General features: G+C 52.5%; 2 protein-coding genes and 1 long non-coding RNA gene across 3 annotated transcripts; 2 read left to right on the top strand and 1 right to left on the bottom strand.

Moving 5' to 3' along the window:
* Positions 1 to 403: 403 nt before the first annotated feature.
* LOC146429078 (argininosuccinate lyase) lies at positions 404 to 8,237 on the top strand. Its single transcript, XM_085078170.1, has 17 exons — positions 404 to 445; positions 544 to 606; positions 1,902 to 2,096; positions 2,701 to 2,784; positions 3,114 to 3,170; positions 3,429 to 3,526; positions 4,155 to 4,232; positions 4,419 to 4,496; positions 4,640 to 4,692; positions 5,063 to 5,125; positions 5,287 to 5,401; positions 5,971 to 6,055; positions 6,215 to 6,274; positions 6,501 to 6,584; positions 6,780 to 6,860; positions 7,232 to 7,338; positions 8,007 to 8,237. Exons 2-17 carry the CDS (start codon positions 595 to 597, stop codon positions 8,155 to 8,157), a joined length of 1,401 nt encoding a protein of 466 aa, XP_084934296.1. The 5' UTR covers positions 404 to 445; positions 544 to 594; the 3' UTR covers positions 8,158 to 8,237.
* On the bottom strand, positions 7,507 to 12,826 carry LOC146429077 (uncharacterized). The gene is made up of 3 exons (XR_014855699.1): positions 12,720 to 12,826; positions 8,772 to 9,153; positions 7,507 to 7,681 (listed from the first exon to the last, which is right to left on the bottom strand). It is a non-coding gene; the product is annotated as an uncharacterized LOC146429077 (long non-coding RNA).
* On the top strand, positions 10,084 to 17,019 carry LOC146429076 (argininosuccinate lyase-like). Its single transcript, XM_085078169.1, has 16 exons — positions 10,084 to 10,448; positions 12,132 to 12,326; positions 12,434 to 12,517; positions 12,822 to 12,878; positions 13,429 to 13,526; positions 13,692 to 13,769; positions 14,037 to 14,114; positions 14,395 to 14,447; positions 14,671 to 14,733; positions 14,900 to 15,014; positions 15,643 to 15,727; positions 15,887 to 15,946; positions 16,080 to 16,163; positions 16,397 to 16,477; positions 16,574 to 16,680; positions 16,789 to 17,019. Exons 1-16 carry the CDS (start codon positions 10,434 to 10,436, stop codon positions 16,937 to 16,939), a joined length of 1,404 nt encoding a protein of 467 aa, XP_084934295.1. The 5' UTR covers positions 10,084 to 10,433; the 3' UTR covers positions 16,940 to 17,019.
* The last annotated feature ends 285 nt before the right edge of the window (positions 17,020 to 17,304 follow it).

Genomic DNA, 17,304 nt, shown 5'->3' with positions numbered 1-17,304 from the left:
CATCTTCACAGGTCGGGGGGAAAGTCTCCATCATGCAGAGATGGGAAAGAACGACACGAATCTATTTTTTATGAGGTATTTTGGGGTGGTAATGAGGGCAGAGCACCGTATCAATTATTTTGATATTAAACAACTGTGACAAAGCGATGCGACTCCTCCAGCACAAGCATCCCAAGGCTATTCCTGACCTGAGCTACGCCAGGTAAGAAGCATCACTGCCGAGCCTCCTCCTCGCAGCAAACCCCTCTCCCGAGCTGCCCCGTGCGCGCAGCGCTGGGAAGCGACAAGGGGGACAAGGGGGGCACCCGAGCGGGGCCGGCCCCGGGCACACCCCGCCCCGGCGGGGCGGGACGAGCCGCCAGCCCCGAGCCGAGGGCTGTAAAAGCGGGGCGGCGGGGCCGGGGGGCAGCGAGCGACAGAGCGGCCGGGGCTGCGTGCGGAGCAGGTGAGCGGTGCCCGGGGAGCCGGGAGCGCACCGGGAGCGCACCGAGAGCGCACCGGGAGCGCACCGGGCGAACTGAGCATCTCCGCGCTGTCCCGCAGGTTGCACCAGGTGCCAGGATCGCTGCACAAACGAGCAAAACGTCGTCCGAAATGGCAGCCGAGGTGAGGGGGAGCTTGGCTTTGCTTCGGGGTCCTTCTCGGCTGCGTTTGGAAAGGGTTGTGCGGGGAAGCGGTGGGATCAGCATCCCCGGAAGGGTTCGGAAGAGGTGTACATGTGGGCTAGGGGAGGTGCTGGCAGTGTTAGACTCGCTGGTCTTTTCCAACCTTAATGATTGGTTTTCCCGGGTTTTTAATGGAGAAGGGGGCAGCGAACACCTTTGCTGCAAAAGTCCAACGCCCCACTCCGGTCCTGGCAGCGAGGATGTGCCTGGGCACCTCTTCCCCATCCCAGCCCTCCCCTCCCAGCAGCACCATTCGCTCCCTGTCCCCTCTGCCCGACACGGGGTGGCCAGCCAGTAGCTGCAAACTTTGCCTTTTTCCCCCATTTCCACCCCGCGGCAGCTCCTGCGGACAAACACGCTCCAAACGCTGAGCTCCCACACCCCGAGCCTTCATCCTGCCGCCCGCAGCTCTCTCCTGCTCTTTCCTCGGCCCATCCTTCGGGAAAAGGGCTGAAAATGTCCCGCTCCCGGTCCGGCCCCTGCCCGCTGTCCATGGTAGCTCCGCCGCCCGCCCGGCGCAGCGCACCTGCCGAGCCCTTCTGGGGGTGCTTTGGGCTTTCCTCTTCCCTTTCCATCCCACGCGAACATTTGTAACACTGAAAGGCACCCAAACCTCCCTTTCTGCAACCTTCAGCTTTGACGGTTTTATCCTAATTTTACACCAAAGCTTGCAGGGATATGGAGATGCTTCAAAGGGTAACTTCAGCCACTTCACAGTTACAGGAGTGCTTTAGAGGATGTGGCTTGTGCTGGCCCACAGCTCCTTCTCAGCTGAATATTTTCTTCTAGTCTCCCTTAAAGAGTGGGATTTTTTGGTATTTCAAGGAACAGAGAGCAGCTTTCACTATGTCCCTGACTCCTTTACCTTTTTCATTTTTGTATTCTTTTTTTTTGTCAGGAATCCATCAAAGGGTCAGGGGATCAGCAGCTGCCTTAAAAGAGAGTTCTGTACTGATCTTGCAATACATGCCCTGATGCTCATTTTCAGAGGGTCCTGGAGGGCTAAAATACCTTGGAGGAACCCCAAACCAGACCTGTAACCTCATGGGCTAAATTCTAGTGACAGCAACAGTGACATGCTCCAAAGTCCAGGGCTTTGCTGGTAGAGATTGAATAAAACTATTCCTGAGGTTTTCTTCAATTTTAATTTGATAAGAATGGGATGGACATTAAATAATTTTCAGGGCATATATCCACAAATCTTCTGACTGTGCCTCTTCCCTTTGTCACTTGCAGGGTGACAAAATGATGGCAGGAAGGTTTGTGGGGAGCACAGATCCCATCATGGAGATGCTCAGCGCTTCCATCACTGTTGACCAGAGACTGTCTGAGGTGGATATCCAGGGGAGCATGGCTTATGCCAAAGCCTTGGAGAAGGCTGGAATCCTGTCTAAAACTGAGCTGGAGAAGATCCTGAGTGGCCTGGAAAAGGTATTTCTTCCCTTCACAAACTCTCATGTGTGCTGGAATGAATCTTTCCTTACCTGAAAGCATCTGAGTTGTTTTAAAGAGATCTTTAAATGTCCTCCTGTCCCCCATCCTCTTCAAACTGAGCATTCCCTAGGAATCATTTCAGTGTGAAGTGAGAACATCCTTTTCCTGCTGCCATGTGGAAATTTGGGTCTGGCTGCCCAACTTGGCAGGAGGCAATGCACAGCAGGTGTAGGGGGGAAGAGGAGTCAGCAGAGAAGTGCTTTTTAAAAATACCCATTGCTGTTGCTCACCCACCCTGGACAATGGTGAGTCTGTCCAATATTTTATAGGAAAACCTTTGTGGATGATGCTAGAGAAATCACTGACATTTAGGCTCAGTTTTTCCTTGCAATGCTTCAATCCTCCATAAGACTGCAGGGTTATCATGGATAGAGAGATGAATCCCACCAATAGTATGGAATATCAGGATACAGCAAGCAGCCTGAATGCCAAAGTTTGCATGAGACTTAACACTTCTGGGAATGGGAATTTGCTGGGGACACCCAGAACCCCCATACACAGCAGGGTAACTGTGGTGGCTGACTGGTGTTTCTGTTTGCAGATCTCTGAGGAATGGTCCAAAGGAGTCTTTGGGGTGATCCAGACTGATGAGGATATCCACACTGCCAACGAGCGCAGACTAAAGGTTTGGCTCCACTAACCTCTAATTTCTCTAATTTCTCTAACCTCTCACTCCTGAACTTCTGCTGACATTAAGGGCTTGTCCCTCTCTCCCTCTGGGAAATTCCTTTAGACCTCCTGGCACTGAACCCCCTGGGGCACAGCCAAGGGTCTCCACACCCCTTTGGTGGCACTGTGCAAGCACAGAAGCCAAACCTGCCCTTCCCCAGAACACATCCCATGGCTACTCACAGGATCCTGGAGCTGAGTCCCTTCCAGACAGGGAGGAGATCTGCTCATGTGGATTGTCCTGATCCAGGAGGATCCTGACAGGACTCCTGCTCTTGTCCTCAGGAGCTGATTGGAGATGTAGCTGGAAAGTTGCACACTGGCAGAAGCAGGAATGATCAGGTATGGACAGAATCTTTTTTTTCTCCTCCTGTATTCCTTCCCCACCTCACTTCAGGAGACCTCAGATCAGAATGGCCTCTGGAACTCATCCTGGAGAGCAAGAAATGGTGACATTACCACATAAATACAACCAAGTGATGAGAAGAAGATGCACCTCCCCATCACACAGGACAAGGAGGGGTTTACTTTGCAATACTAGTGACCAGTCACTGAGTATGTGACATTCTCTGTGGTCTGACTGTGGCCAATCTCCCACAGGTTGTGACTGACCTGAAGCTGTTCATGAAGAATTCTCTCTCCATCATCTCCACGCACCTCCTGCAGCTCATTAAGACCCTGGTGGAACGTGCTGCCATGTGAGTCCTTTTCTGGATCTGTGGCCTTGGCCTTTTAGGGGCAGGAAACTCCTAAGTTTGTCCTTTGTCTGACCCCACTGGGCAGCAGCAGGGTCTCTTGTGCAGGGATTTCCAGCCAACACAACAGCCCCTCTTTCTCCAGAGTTCACTTGACAGAATCATTCCTCATCCCTCACAGAAGCTTTCCTTCATCCCTGGCAAAGGAGTTGAGGTGGGAGATCCACACAAGACTTTAGAGGGCACCAAACCCATCTGAAAGAGTGGGAAACTTGAACATGGTTCAAGTTTTTCTGAATAAGAAAAAGCTCAGCTGTTTTGCCTCCCTGTCCAGCTCTGCTCCTCACACTCCAAATCTGTGTAGGACTGGGGAATCCTTGCCTGCCACAGAGGGAATCCTGCTGCAGGCAATTTTCCAGGGAGGCCCTGGAGAACAGACTCACCACAGTGGGATATCTAAACCCAGTGTGCTTGGCTGGAAAGATGACAGGGAGAGGAAGGGATGGACCAGCTCCAGCTCATCACAGGCTAAAGATGTTCAGTTTGTGACCTTGCCAGCAGCCCTGGTGTGTCCCTGGCCCTGCCCTCCCTTCTGTCCCTGCTGCTCACCTCTCCCTCCTCTCCCTGCCAGAGAAATCGATGTCATCCTGCCTGGCTACACCCACCTGCAGAAAGCTCAGCCCATCCGATGGAGCCAGTTCTTACTCAGGTGAGCACCTCCCACCCTCTCCAGCCTCGAGACAGAAACTCCCTGTGTCCCCTGGCTCTGTCCAGCCTTCCTTTTAACCTGATGCTTGAGGAGGAATCCCAGGCTCCAGGCATGGCAGCACAGGGATTGGAAAGGAAAGAGCCATTCCCTGCCCTCATGGGCTTTCTCCCCCTTGTCCTTCCCCAGCCATGCTGTTGCTCTGACCCGGGATTCTGAGCGCCTGGGAGAGATAAAGAAGAGGATCAATGTCTTGCCTTTGGGAAGGTAAGATCTACTCATTTTGTGATCACTGGGCCTTGCTTTGATCTGCAAAGTCTTCAGGGGTGCCTTCCCTGCTTCCTGGAGCTCGGTTTCAGATGGATAGGAAAGGTATTTTGCATGATTTCTGTTTCTTTCTTCCCTGGCAGTGGTGCTCTGGCTGGAAACCCCCTGGAAATCGATAGGGAGATGCTGCGCAGTGGTAAATGTTTTCCTGGGACTGAGTGGCACAGGAGTACCTGTCACACCTGGGAGGGAGGGAAACATTGCTGCAGGGCTCCCAGTGGCACCATAATGCCCCATCCTGGAGCCAAAGACTTTCATTCTTCAGGCTTTTTGCTCCAGAGAGGCAGTGCCTGTGAGGTGGGAGGAGGCAGAGCCACCCCTGGGGCACTCTGCTTGTCTGGGATCATGAGAAAAACCCCACTAAACATGTTTGTGTTCATGGGATTGCTCAAGGGCTCACAGCTCAGCTGTGTTGCCTCCCTGTTTCACCTCCCCTGGGGCAGCCTGGTGCACTCAGGCTCCTGCAGGGCCAGCCTGAGCTCCTGTGTCCATCCTCTTCCTTGCAGAGCTGGACTTTGCTTCCATCAGCCTCAACAGCATGGATGCTGTCAGCGAGAGAGACTTTGTGGGTGAGCACAGCCAGATCTTCCCTGCACTGGGGGAAGCAGCTCCTGACACCTTTCCAGTTAACCTGATTTAAAATCCATCATCAGGAACTAAAGCTGCAGTTAGGGCTCCCTGAGTTTTCCAAGCACCTTTTCCCCCTCCTGATTTCCTGCCTTCCCTGCAGTGGAATTCCTCTCTGTTGCCACCCTGCTGATGATCCACCTCAGCAAGATGGCTGAGGATCTCATCATCTACAGCACCAGCGAGTTTGGCTTCCTGACCCTCTCTGATACCTACTGGTAGGTTTCTGGTCTTTGGTGAGTGATTCTCCTCAGCTCTCCCACCCTGAGGGGGTGAGGCCATGCTTGGGGTCTCTCTGTGGCACCAAGGCACCCTCAGGGTGAATATTCCTCAGGAATGGTCACTCATTTCAGTTATGATTCCCATAACTCAACCAAATCTGTGTCCAGCCCAGGAACTCTTGCCCAGGAACTGCTGGCAGAGAGAACTTCCTGCTCTGCTGGGAATGCTGCCAAAGCCCTTCCTTGACTGGCTGGGTTTGCAATTCCAACAGACTCCTTGTCTCCTGGCTGGCACAACCACAGCCCTCCCCTTTGGACATCACTTAGACAGACCAAACTGAAGGAACTTGGAGGGGAAGCCTCCTTTTTCTTTCTCCTTGAGAGGTGGGACTGTGTGGCAGCTCCAGACAAGGTGCCAAACCAAAGAGCAACTCAGTTCACTGATTTCCTACACCCTAGACAGGAGTACAGGAAAAGGGACTTAGAGGTTTCCTTTGGAGGGCTGGAGCAGTGATTTCAGCCAGAGGGTCTTGCTCACCATTACCCTCCACACACTTTCCCTGCAGCTCTGGCAGCAGCCTGATGCCTCAGAAGAAGAATCCTGACAGCCTGGAGCTGATCCGCAGCAAAGCTGGGCGAGTGTTCGGACGGGTGAGCCCCAGAAAGAAGGAAGTGGGAGGGAAAACTGCTCATGTCTGGCCTGAAGAATCCTCCTTTTTCTTGCCTTTTCTTTCCTCAAGAGCTGTGTGCTCTGCCCCTGTCCTGGGGCTGTGCTTTGCTCTGTAACTCACTCACTGTTTCTCCCTGCAGTTGGCTGCAATTCTCATGGTCCTCAAAGGACTGCCGAGCACCTACAACAAAGACCTGCAGGTAAAGCTCTTGTTCCTTTCCCCACCACCTCTCTGAGCAGACACAGTCACCTCCTACTCCTGAGCTGTCCCACCACTCCATTTCTCTGCCCAGCCCCTGGCTGTGTGCTGGGGAAGGGGCTGAGGCAGGGGGTGCTGCAGGTGACACCCTGAGTGCCATGGCAGGAGCCCCTGGGATCACATCCCTGCTCTGATTTACATCCATTTCCATTGCTGTTCCAACACAGGAGGACAAGGAGGCTGTTTTTGATGTCGTAGACACCCTGAATGCTGTGCTCCAGGTTGCCACTGGAGTGATTTCCACCCTCCAGGTAAGGATTCGGCCTCTCACTATGGAACATGGAGCACATTCTGTGAGTAACACAGGGAGCAGAGCTCCAGACTGGCCCTAAGGTGAAAACTCTTCAGTGCCTCACCCATAGGGCTCATTTTGGCTCCCTCTTAGAGCTGAAGTGCCCCCAAGGAGGAGCTGATGGTAATGTGTGCCTCTGACCTTCTTTCTACAGATCAACAAGGAGAACATGGAGAAGGCACTGAGCCCCGAGATCCTGTCATCTGACCTGGCTCTCTACTTGGTTCATAAAGGAGTAAGTGCCAGAGGGAGACCTGGAGCTGGGATTTCTTTGGGTGCAGAGAACTGCTCAGTGAGGAGCTGGGATGTCACCCCTCTGTTCTGTCCCAGGGCAATGAGCAGTCAACAAATATGAAAGCTGAAAACACATTCTTTACATGTATCTCCAGCAGTGCTGCCTGGGGGACTTCATAGCCATTTATACCCAAATTACTTCATCATCATTTCTTCCTAAAGCCTCCCCTCTTCCACCCCAGCAAGCCCAGATTCACCTTGCATCGCCCTAAGGGAAAACAGGCAAACCAAAAAACACAGCACATCCGTTTTTCTCGTGGAAAGCAGCCCAGCTGCCTGGTCCCTGACAGCCACCTCTGCTTGCCCCTGCAGATGCCCTTCAGACAAGCCCACATTGCTGCTGGCAAGGCCGTCCACCTCGCCGAGACCAAAGGCATCACCCTCAACAATCTCAGCCTGGAGGACCTGAAGAGCATCAGGTTTGTATCTGTGTTGTTTCGCTCCCGTGCACAAGCAGGGATCAGCCTCCCTCATCAGCCTTCCCAAAAGTGCCTTGGCTAGGCAGCACCTCAAAATCCTCCTGTCCTGGATCCCTGCTTCTTCTCCTGGGGCTGAAAACACATCACCTCCATTCCACTCCCTCACCTCCATTCCACTCCCTCACCTCCATTCCACTCCTGGGCAGGTGGAGCATTTGGTATTTGTATCTTCTGGTTCCTTCTCTTCAGAGCCTCAGCTGAACAGATTTTCTCTTGCTCCCAGCAGCAAATGTCTGGCATTGTCCCTCGTGGCCAGGGCTGGGTGACACATGGCCCTGCCAAACTGAAAGGAGAAGGGAAGTCAGCAGATTACCACATTTCAGTCTCTTACTTAAATAAGAGTTTACAGTCACTGGTACTTCCCACCCATCTGGGGCAGGAGCTATTGAGAAGGGCTAACAGGCCCTAAGCATTCAGCCCCCTGAGGGGTTTGGCTCTGAAGCTCCTTGGAGCTGATGTCAGACAGCAGAAGCGCAGGAGCCTTTCTCCTAGGGAAAAAGCTCCATCCTCACTCCCCCAGCCTCTCCCCTAAACACCCGGGCCAGACAACACCCCAAAAACCCTCAGCAGCAGCCCCAGCCCCCTGACAGGCCCCCCTGTGCCCCCAGCCCCCTGTTTGGCAGCGACGTGGCGCAGGTGTTCAGCGTGGTGACCAGCGTGGAGCAGTACACGGCCGCGGGCGGCACCGCCAAGAGCAGCGTGTCTGCCCAGATCGAGCAGCTGCGGGAGCTGCTCAAGAGGCTCAAGGAGCAGGCTTAGAGTGTGGGGAGCAATCCCGTTTGTGCCTGTGCCACTGGTCTGGAGTTAATAAACACTGGGGTGTCTGTAGTTCACTGAAACTCCTGGCTTGTGTCTTGATTCTTCGGGGTTGGGCTGAGCTCAGCCCAGGTTTGAAAGAATGTGGGCTCTGCCTCCCTTGCAATTGGGAATGTGTCCTTTGGAGGGGAGGCTGGCAGACTGGGACTGTCCCTTTTTAGTCAGCAAGATTCCTTTTCCATGCCAGCCTTGCAGAGCTGGTGTTTTGCTCAGCCCCTTCTCCCCATGCTGAGGCAGCAGCAGCGTTGTTGACTCAGAGCTGCAGGTGTGGAGCACTCAGGGGGAATGGAAATAACACCCATGTTGCCACACCACGTTTAGGGCAAGGGCTGCAGCACGGACAGCACAAACAGCCATGAGAAAAATCTCCAGCCCAAGTAGCCCAGAAGAGACAGAGTCCTTGCACCTTTGGAGCATTTATGCTTTTAACACCTGGAAGAAGGCTCAGCAACAGCAAACTCCCCTTTTTCAACACTTCTCACCACTCTCAGTCTCTCTTTATTCTGGCCCTAAAACAAATCCATTCTCCTGGCATTTAAACAGCACATTTCAATTACCTTTCCACAAACCTCCTTTGTTTGCTCCCTTCCTTCCTGCTGTGGTTCTGGTTTGGCTCGTGGTTTGCTCTCCAGGCTGGTCAGCTGTGGCCAGGAAATCACTTTTGCCCACTCAGCTGCCAGGCTGAAGGAACAAGAAAGCCACAGGTAACACCAATACTCAACACCTGCAGAGTCAGAAGATTTCCTCATTTCCACCTCACAGTTCTTTTTTCTCCCATAAACTTTCTTGATCTGTGTCACTCCCCTTATTTTTCCTATTTGTATCTTCTAGTTCCTTCTCTTCAGAGCCTCAGCTGAATAGATTTTCTCTTGCTCCCAGCAGCAAATGTCTGGCATTGTCCCTCGTGGCCAGGGCTGGGTGGCACATGGCCCTGCCAAACTGAAAGGAGAAGGGAAGTCAGCAGATTACCACATTTCAGTCTCTTACTTAAATAAGAGTTTACAGTCACTGGTACTTCCCACCCATCCACTCTTTTGTTCAAATTGTGAAATAATTTAGATTGGAGGGCCTGGCAAGCTCCACAGACATTACAGGAGTGTGTGGTCCATGGTGTCTTCAGACTTTTCACCATCACCCTCTAGTGACTCATTTGGGATTTGGGTTTTGGTCTCAAACCCCTGCTCATTCCAGGCCACAGGAAGGCACTTGAGCCAAGAATTTCTGTAGGGTGATTATCAGCTGGGTTGTTCTGGATGTAAATCTAGTGCTCACCATCCTTCCAGATCCTCAGCAACCTCCTGTCAAAGCCTGGAGCATGGATATCCATAAGAGATGAACATGAAAAAAGAAGTATTAAAAGTGAGGGACTTCAGAAGGGGAAGGAACCTGGCAACAAAATGGTTCAAAGACTTTTTCTCAGGCTAGACAGTGTGATGCTATGTGCATCCCCAAACCTGAAAGCCTGAAAAAGAAATCATGAGTGGAGATGTTTGAGAAGCAGTGACTTAATTGCTGGTTATGTAGAGAATCCGAGCCGTGTTCTGGGTGGATAGTGAAGGCACAACACAGGCAATCCAGATGCAAATTGTCCTTGTGGGGCAGCCAGAGGCAGCTGGATGTCACTGGCAGTGTCCCGGAGCATCCCCATGCACCGCCACGCAATCTCAAGGACCTGGATTAGCTTCCTTCCCACCTGAATTATGACAGCGGGGCTGCTTCAAGGACAGAAATCCCCGAAAGGGGACAAAAACACAAGGATGCCATTCTTGAGTGTCCTGTGAAGCACTCCCTGCCGGGGAGCGGGGCTGGCCCAGGGACTCCCCGCCCCGCGGGCGGGACGAGCTGCGGGAGCGGCGGCAGTGGGGCCGGGGCTGGGATCGGGATTGGGGCTGGGATCGGAACTGGGGCTGGGATCGGGACTGGGGCTGGGATCGGAACCGGGATCGGGATCCGGAGTGGAGCTGGGATCGGCACCGGAGCTGGGACTGGGATTGGAGCGCTCGGATCGGTACCGGAGCTGGGATCGGGAGTGGAAGTGCGATCGGAACCGGAGTTGGGATCGGAACCGGGAGCGGATCTTGGATCGGTACAGCAGCTGGGATCGGCACCGGGATCGGGCCCGGGACTGTGATCGGGACCGGGCCCGGGCTCTCCGCGCCCCGCAGGTGTCCCCGCTTCGGGCTCTCCGCGCTGCGCACCCGGACTCAGCACCAGCCGCGATGGCAGCAGCCGAGGTGAGGGTGAACTTTGCTTCCCGGCAGCGTCCGGGGCGCTCAGCCCAGCGAAGCTGTCCCGGAGCCTCCTCGTTCTTCCCCGTCTCTCCTTGGGAAAGGCCGATAACGCCTGCCTGGGACTCGTGCCTTCCCAGCAGGTTGTGTAAACACTGCTCGGGACAAAAGCTGCATTTTCAGTTTCCTTCCCTGCCGAGACGTGACCAGGCATCCTGGCGAGTCACACTTTCTGCTTTCCAAATCGCTGCTCCACCTTCCAGGCAGTGCCCATCCATCAGTGCCAGGCTGCACAGCCACTGCTCCAAACAGAGTCCTGGGGCTGCCTAAAATTCACCTTTCAGCTTGGAGTTCCCGATTGTAAATGTATATGTTGCAATGTTTCTGCTGACACACTTCTTGCTTTGATGGAAAGCTTTAAATACTGAAGTTATACCTGGATATTCCTGTTCCCCAGTCAAGTGCTGAGCCTCTGGAATGGCCTTTAATTTAGCATTAATTTTGCTCTGAGGGGCACCAAATGAGTGCTGAGGAGCTCTAAGATTTCTTTTTAAATTCTGATTCCTCTCTCTGCCTTCTCTCAGCTTTCTAAAAAAGCTGCCTTTTACACATGGCTAGACCCTTACTTCTGCAGGCTCTCTCCTGTTGTCCTTTCAGGCACAGGGACATGGAGACAGTCACCAGGGAAAACATTTTTAAGGCCACTCAACAGTGTTTTGTCTGGTTGGAAAAGCCCTGGCACAGATCAGCTTCCAACTGTCCTGCCAGCTCTTTGCTGTCCATGGTAGTTATAGTGACCAGCATGAGAAGAAGCTTGCCAGGGGTGATTAAAAAAATCAAGTAGATTAGTAATTATTATCCATGCTGCAGCACAGCTGTATTTAGTCCATTCCTTCAGGTGTCCTGCAATTCCTTTTTTTGCCTGGTAGCACTGGAGAGTTGCTTTGGAAACCCTGGATTTCAGTGTAAGTGGCAGATTTCAAGCTTTGGGGTTTGTCTTGTTTGCAGCAAGCAAAAAGCTCCTGCACAGGTGACACAGCTGAGGTGAGGCCATCCAGGCTCTGAATCACTGCTGGAGAAGCTCACACACAACACACACCCTGCTGTGGTGCACAGCTGGAACCCTGCACGAGTCTTTGGTCACCCACTGAAGTGGGTGACACATTCCAGGGGGTGAGGTCACTGCAGGAATCCTGGTTTGGATGGGAAAACCCCACTGTTGTTTCTGTGCTGGCCCACGGCTCTTTGTCAATCAAAGAAAAATCTATTAAACAGCACGAAAAGGATTTACAGGATACTAATTTGACTCTAATCCTATTGACTGCTTTACTGTTTTCTCCCTTTAAAAGGCCTCAAAAGAGAAATCCATGCTGGTCTTGCACTTTTATCTTTCCCTGATATTAATTTCAAGGACTCCCAGAAGAGTCCTGCAGGAGTAAAATATCTTGGAGGGTTCCTGGGCCAAGACAGAGCCCAGGAGTAAACCATACTGACAGTGATGTGTTCTCCAGCTCTTCAACCTCTTGCCAGAAGTCCTGAAGTCCAGGAACTGCTCTGGTCAGTGCAGTCACACTGAAAGGAGCTGAGCATGGCCTCTGTATCAGATAAATGGATCACTGGATGTTATTTACTGTATAGGAACTTATCTGAAGTTATTAGGCCTCTTTAATTCACTGTTTTCTCCCTCAGGGGAATAAACTTTGGGGTGGAAGATTCAGTGGAAGCACAGATCCAATCATGGAGATGCTCAATGCTTCCATTAGCTATGACCAGAGACTGTCTGAGGTGGATATCCAGGGGAGCATGGCTTATGCCAAAGCCTTGGAGAAGTCTGGAATCCTGTCTAAACCTGAGCTGGAGAAGATCCTGGGAGGCCTGGAAAAGGTATTTCTTTAGTTTTCAAACTATCAGGTGAACGAATGGCTCCTGACCTGAAAGCAGCCTCCCTGAATTTCATAACCATCATGGCTGCCTGGTGTTTCTGTTTGCAGATCTCTGAGGAATGGTCCAAAGGAGTGTTTGTGCTGAAACAAACTGATGAGGATATCCACACTGCCAACGAGCGCAGACTAAAGGTTTGGCTTCTCTAACCTCTTGTTCCTGTGCTTCTGCTGACATTAAGGGCTTGTCCCTCTCTCCCTCTGGGAAATTCCTTTAGACCTCCTGGCACTGAACCCCCTGGGGCACAGCCAAGGGTCTCCACACCCCTTTGGTGGCACTGTGCAAGCACAGAAGCCAAACCTGCCCTTCCCCAGAACACATCCCATGGCTACTCACAGGATCCTGGAGCTGAGTCCCTTCCAGGCAGGGATGAGATCTGCTCATGTGGATTGTCCTGATCCAGGAGGATCCTGACAGGACTCCTGCTCTTGTCCTCAGGAGCTGATTGGAGATGTAGCTGGAAAGTTGCACACTGGCAGAAGCAGGAATGATCAGGTATGGACAGAATCTTTTTTTTCTCCTTCTGTATTCCTCCACCTCAGTTCCTTGAGTTTTTTTATGCCACCTTCCTCATGCCCTGGCACACTCCAGCCTGTATTCCCTTTAAACTAATGATGGCTTTAAACTAATGGGGCTGCAGTGACTCATCCACCCGGGGGAATGGGATCTGCAGGGTTGCCTCCTGGTGCTAAAAGGCCACAAAATTCCACTGACATCTCTGAAAACCTCCAGAACCCCTGGCTCTGCTGGCTGGGAGCCCCACATCTTTTAGAATCAGTCCTAATGATGACCAAGTTGTGCTGGTTGGGGATTTTCTGATTCAAACGTGGGAAGTCCACTGAAAATAACGGATTTTGGTTCTGTCCATGGAAAGCAACAGCAGCTTTCACAAATCAGTGACCAGGGATGCTTGCCATAAGATGCAGATTTCCCTTCCCATCACACAGAACAAGGAGGGGATAACATTGCCAAGGTTTCTGCTGAGCAATACCTGGTCACTAAATGTCATATTATGCTTGGTCTGGCTGTGGCCAATCTCCCACAGGTTGTGACTGACCTGAAGCTGTTCATGAAGAATTCCCTCTCTGTCATCTCCAAGCACCTCCTGCGGCTCGTTGAGACCCTGGTGGAACGTGCTGCCATGTGAGTCCTTTTCCATACTCCCTGTTTGCCATGGCTTTGGCATTTTTGGGGCAGGAGATGTCGAGGCTTGTTGCAGCAGCAGGGTCTCCTGTGCAGGGAGTTACACACCTGGCCCTGCCCTCCCTCCTGTCCCTGCTGCTCACCTCTCCCTCCTGTCCCTGCCAGAGAAATCGATGTCATCCTGCCTGGCTACACCCACCTGCAGAAAGCTCAGCCCATCCGATGGAGCCACTTCTTGCTCAGGTGAGCACCTCCCACACCTGCTGGGGGAAATTTCTCCACCCTTGGGGCTCTGCTCTCCTGAGGGGCAGCCAGGGGTGGTGACAAACCAGAGGGAATTCCACAAACTGGAACAGGAATTCTCTGTGTTCCTGCATGGCTCTGACCAGCTGAGAATCCAAGTGTGGATTGGGCAACTCCCTGTTCTCCATCCTTTGGCCATTCTTACCTCCTGGAATGAAACATTTTCCAGCTTCATCTCCCTGTTTAACCTCTCCTGTCCTTCCCCAGCCATGCTGTTGCTCTGACCCGGGATTCTGAGCGCCTAGGAGAGGTGAAGAGGAGGATCAATGTCTTGCCTTTGGGAAGGTAAAGTTTATTTTTTTGTATAGCCATGACTCTCACCATAGAAATATTTTTCTATCCCTTCTTGAAATCAAGGATTATAAGGATTCAATCAAGCCAACCCTCCCTTTTGGCAGAGAAATTCTGGTGTACTCTGGAGTTTGATGAGCCTCAGGCCACACTGTGACAGCAAAGTGAACTGGAGGACATAAATGTTCAGAGAGGTGTCATGACTCTAGAGCTCAGTTTTGGTTGGAATGTGCATGATATCATATGTGACTTCTTGTTCTCTCTCCCCTGGCAGTGGAGCTCTGGCTGGAAACCCCCTGGGAATCGATAGAGAACTTCTGTGCAGTGGTAAATATCTCCCTGGGATTGGGGAATGGGACTACTCTTACTATCTGGGACTTTGGGAAGCATCAACACATTGTCCTGATGTTATTTTGCATGTGCTGCAGGACTTTAAGAAGGGGGTGGAGGGTAATGAATGAATAACAAGTCACCTCCCCTGGGGCAGCCTGGTGCACTCAGGCTCCTGCAGGGCCAGCCTGAGCTCCTGTGTCCATCCTCTTCCTTGCAGAGCTGGACTTTGCTTCCATCAGCCTCAACAGCATGGATGCTGTCAGCGAGAGAGACTTTGTGGGTGAGCACAGCCAGATCTTCCCTGCACTGGGGGAAGCAGCTCCTGACACCTTTCCAGTTAATGTAAAAAGGGGACTGATCCATCATCAGGAACTAAAGCTGCAGTTAGGGCTCCCTGAGTTTTCCAAGCACCTTTTCCCCCTCCTGATTTCCTGCCTTCCTCACAGTGGAATTCCTCTCTGTTGCCACCCTGCTGATGATCCACCTCAGCAAGATGGCTGAGGATCTCATCATCTACAGCACCAGCGAGTTTGGCTTCCTGACCCTCTCTGATGCCTACAGGTAGGTCTCAACTCTGGGCAGAGAGCTTCTCCCTCAGCCTCTCCTTAGCTCTCCCACCCTGAGGGGTTGAGGCCATGCTTGGGGTCTCTCTGTGCACAAGGCTGACACAGCATCAAAAGCTTGGCACCAAGGCACCCTCAGGGTGAATATTCCTCAGGAATGGTCACTTATTTATCACCCTGGTAACTTAACCAAGTTTGCATTCACCAGCAACTCCTCCCCAAGCAACTGCTGGCAGAGAGAACTTCCTGCTCTGCTGGGAATGCTGCCAAAGCCCTTCCTTGACTGGCTGGGTTTGCAATCCCAACAGACTCCTTGTCTCCCGGCTGGCACAACCACAGCCCTCCCCTTTGGACATCATTTAGCCTGCCCTGCTGATACCAAACTGGAGGAGCTTGAAGGGGGAGCCTCCTTTTTGCTTCCTCTTCGAGATGTGGGACTGTGTGGCAGCTCCAGACAAGGTGCCAAACCAAAGAACAACTCAGTCAGTTCACTGATTTCCTACACCCTAAACAGGAGTACAAGGAAGGGGTCCTACATGTTGGTTTTGGAGGGCTAAGTCACTGATGATGTGTGTGCACAGATGAGGGTTTTGCTCACTGTTACACTCCACACCTCTGCCATCCAGCACTGGCAGCAGCCTGATGCCTCAGAAGAAGAATCCTGACAGCCTGGAGCTGATCCGCAGCAAAGCTGGGCGAGTGTTCGGACGGGTGAGCTCCAGAAAGAAGGAAGTGGGAGGGAAAACTGCTCATGCCTGGCCTGAAGAATCCTCCTTTTTCTTGCCTTTTCTTTCCCCAAGAGCTATGTGCTCTGCCCCTGTCCTGGGGCTGTGCTTTGCTCTGTAACTCACTCACTGTTTCTCCCTGCAGTTGGCTGCAATTCTCATGGTCCTCAAAGGACTGCCAAGCACCTACAACAAGGACCTGCAGGTAAAGCTCTTGTTCCTTTCCACACCATCTCTCCTGCTGGCTGGAGGAGTCAGGAGAGCTGAGCTGCTCAGCCAGCTAGGTTTATGGGCTGCACCAGGTTGGCTCAGTAATTTCCATTGCTGTTCCAACACAGGAGGACAAGGAGGCTGTTTTTGATGTCGTAGACACCCTGAATGCTGTGCTCCAGGTTGCCACTGGAGTGATTTCCACCCTCCAGGTAAGGATTCTTCTTCATCCTCTCAGTATTGAATGTGGTCGTGGTGCACATTCTGTAAGCTCCAGACTGGTGCCAAGATAAACTCTGCAGTGCCTCACCCACACTGCTCATTTCGGTCCCCTCTCTGGGGTCAGAGCATCCTTTCAGAGCTCCAGATGGATTCCCACTCTGACCACTAACATGCCTCAAGGAGGAGTTGATGGTAACATGTCCTTGGGATCCTCCTCCTGCAGATCAACAAGGAGAAGATGGAGAGGGCGCTGAGCCCAGAGATGCTGGCCACTGACCTGGCTCTGTACTTGGTTCGGAAGGGAGTAAGTGCCAGAGGGAGACCTGCAGCTGGGATTTTTTTTGGATGCAGGGGAGGAACTGAGCTGAGTCCCCTCTGTTCCATCCCATTCCCACTGCAGATGCCATTCAGACAAGCCCATGCAGCCTCCGGCAAGGCCGTCCAGCTCGCCGAGACCAAAGGCATCACCATCACCCATCTCAGCCTGGAGGACCTGCAGAACATCAGGTTTGTCCTTCTATTATTTTATCTCCCCAAAACACCCGGGCCAGACAACACCCCAAAACCCCTCAGCAGCAGCCCCCAGCCCCCTGACAGGCCCCCCTGTGCCCCCAGCCCCCTGTTTGGCAGCGACGTGGCGCAGGTGTTCAGCGTGGTGACCAGCGTGGAGCAGTACACGGCCGCGGGCGGCACCGCCAAGAGCAGCGTGTCTGCCCAGATCGAGCAGCTGCGGGAGCTGCTCAAGAGGCTCAAAGAGCAGGCTTAGAGTGTGGGGAGGAATCCCGTTTGTGCCTGTGCCACTGGTCTGGAGTTAATAAACACTGGGGTGTCTGTAGTTCACTGAAACTCCTGGCTCGTGTCTTGATTCTTCAAGAGCTTGTCATCCTTCCTATCCCCAAGGAAGCCATCTAGCCACTAGCGCCCTTTTTTTGCCATTTCCAATAATTTCTTGCCCTCCCGCTTCAACAAGCAACTCTGAAAATAAATAAAAGTAAGCCGGCAGGCAACAAATAAATAACCAAAAGTAAGTAAGCAATTATAAAGCACAGTTGTAAACTGTGCCAGGGGAGGTCTAGATTGGACATGAGGAGAAATACCTTCACAGAAAGAATGATTAAACGTCGGAAAGGG

The sequence above is a fragment of the Lichenostomus cassidix genome, chromosome 19, assembly GCF_008360975.1.
Source record: "Lichenostomus cassidix isolate B80296 chromosome 19, HeHo_3.0, whole genome shotgun sequence".
Lineage (NCBI taxonomy): Eukaryota > Metazoa > Chordata > Aves > Passeriformes > Meliphagidae > Lichenostomus > Lichenostomus cassidix.
The sequence above is the reverse complement of the archived record's forward strand: the minus strand, read 5'-3'. Positions and strand labels throughout refer to the sequence as shown.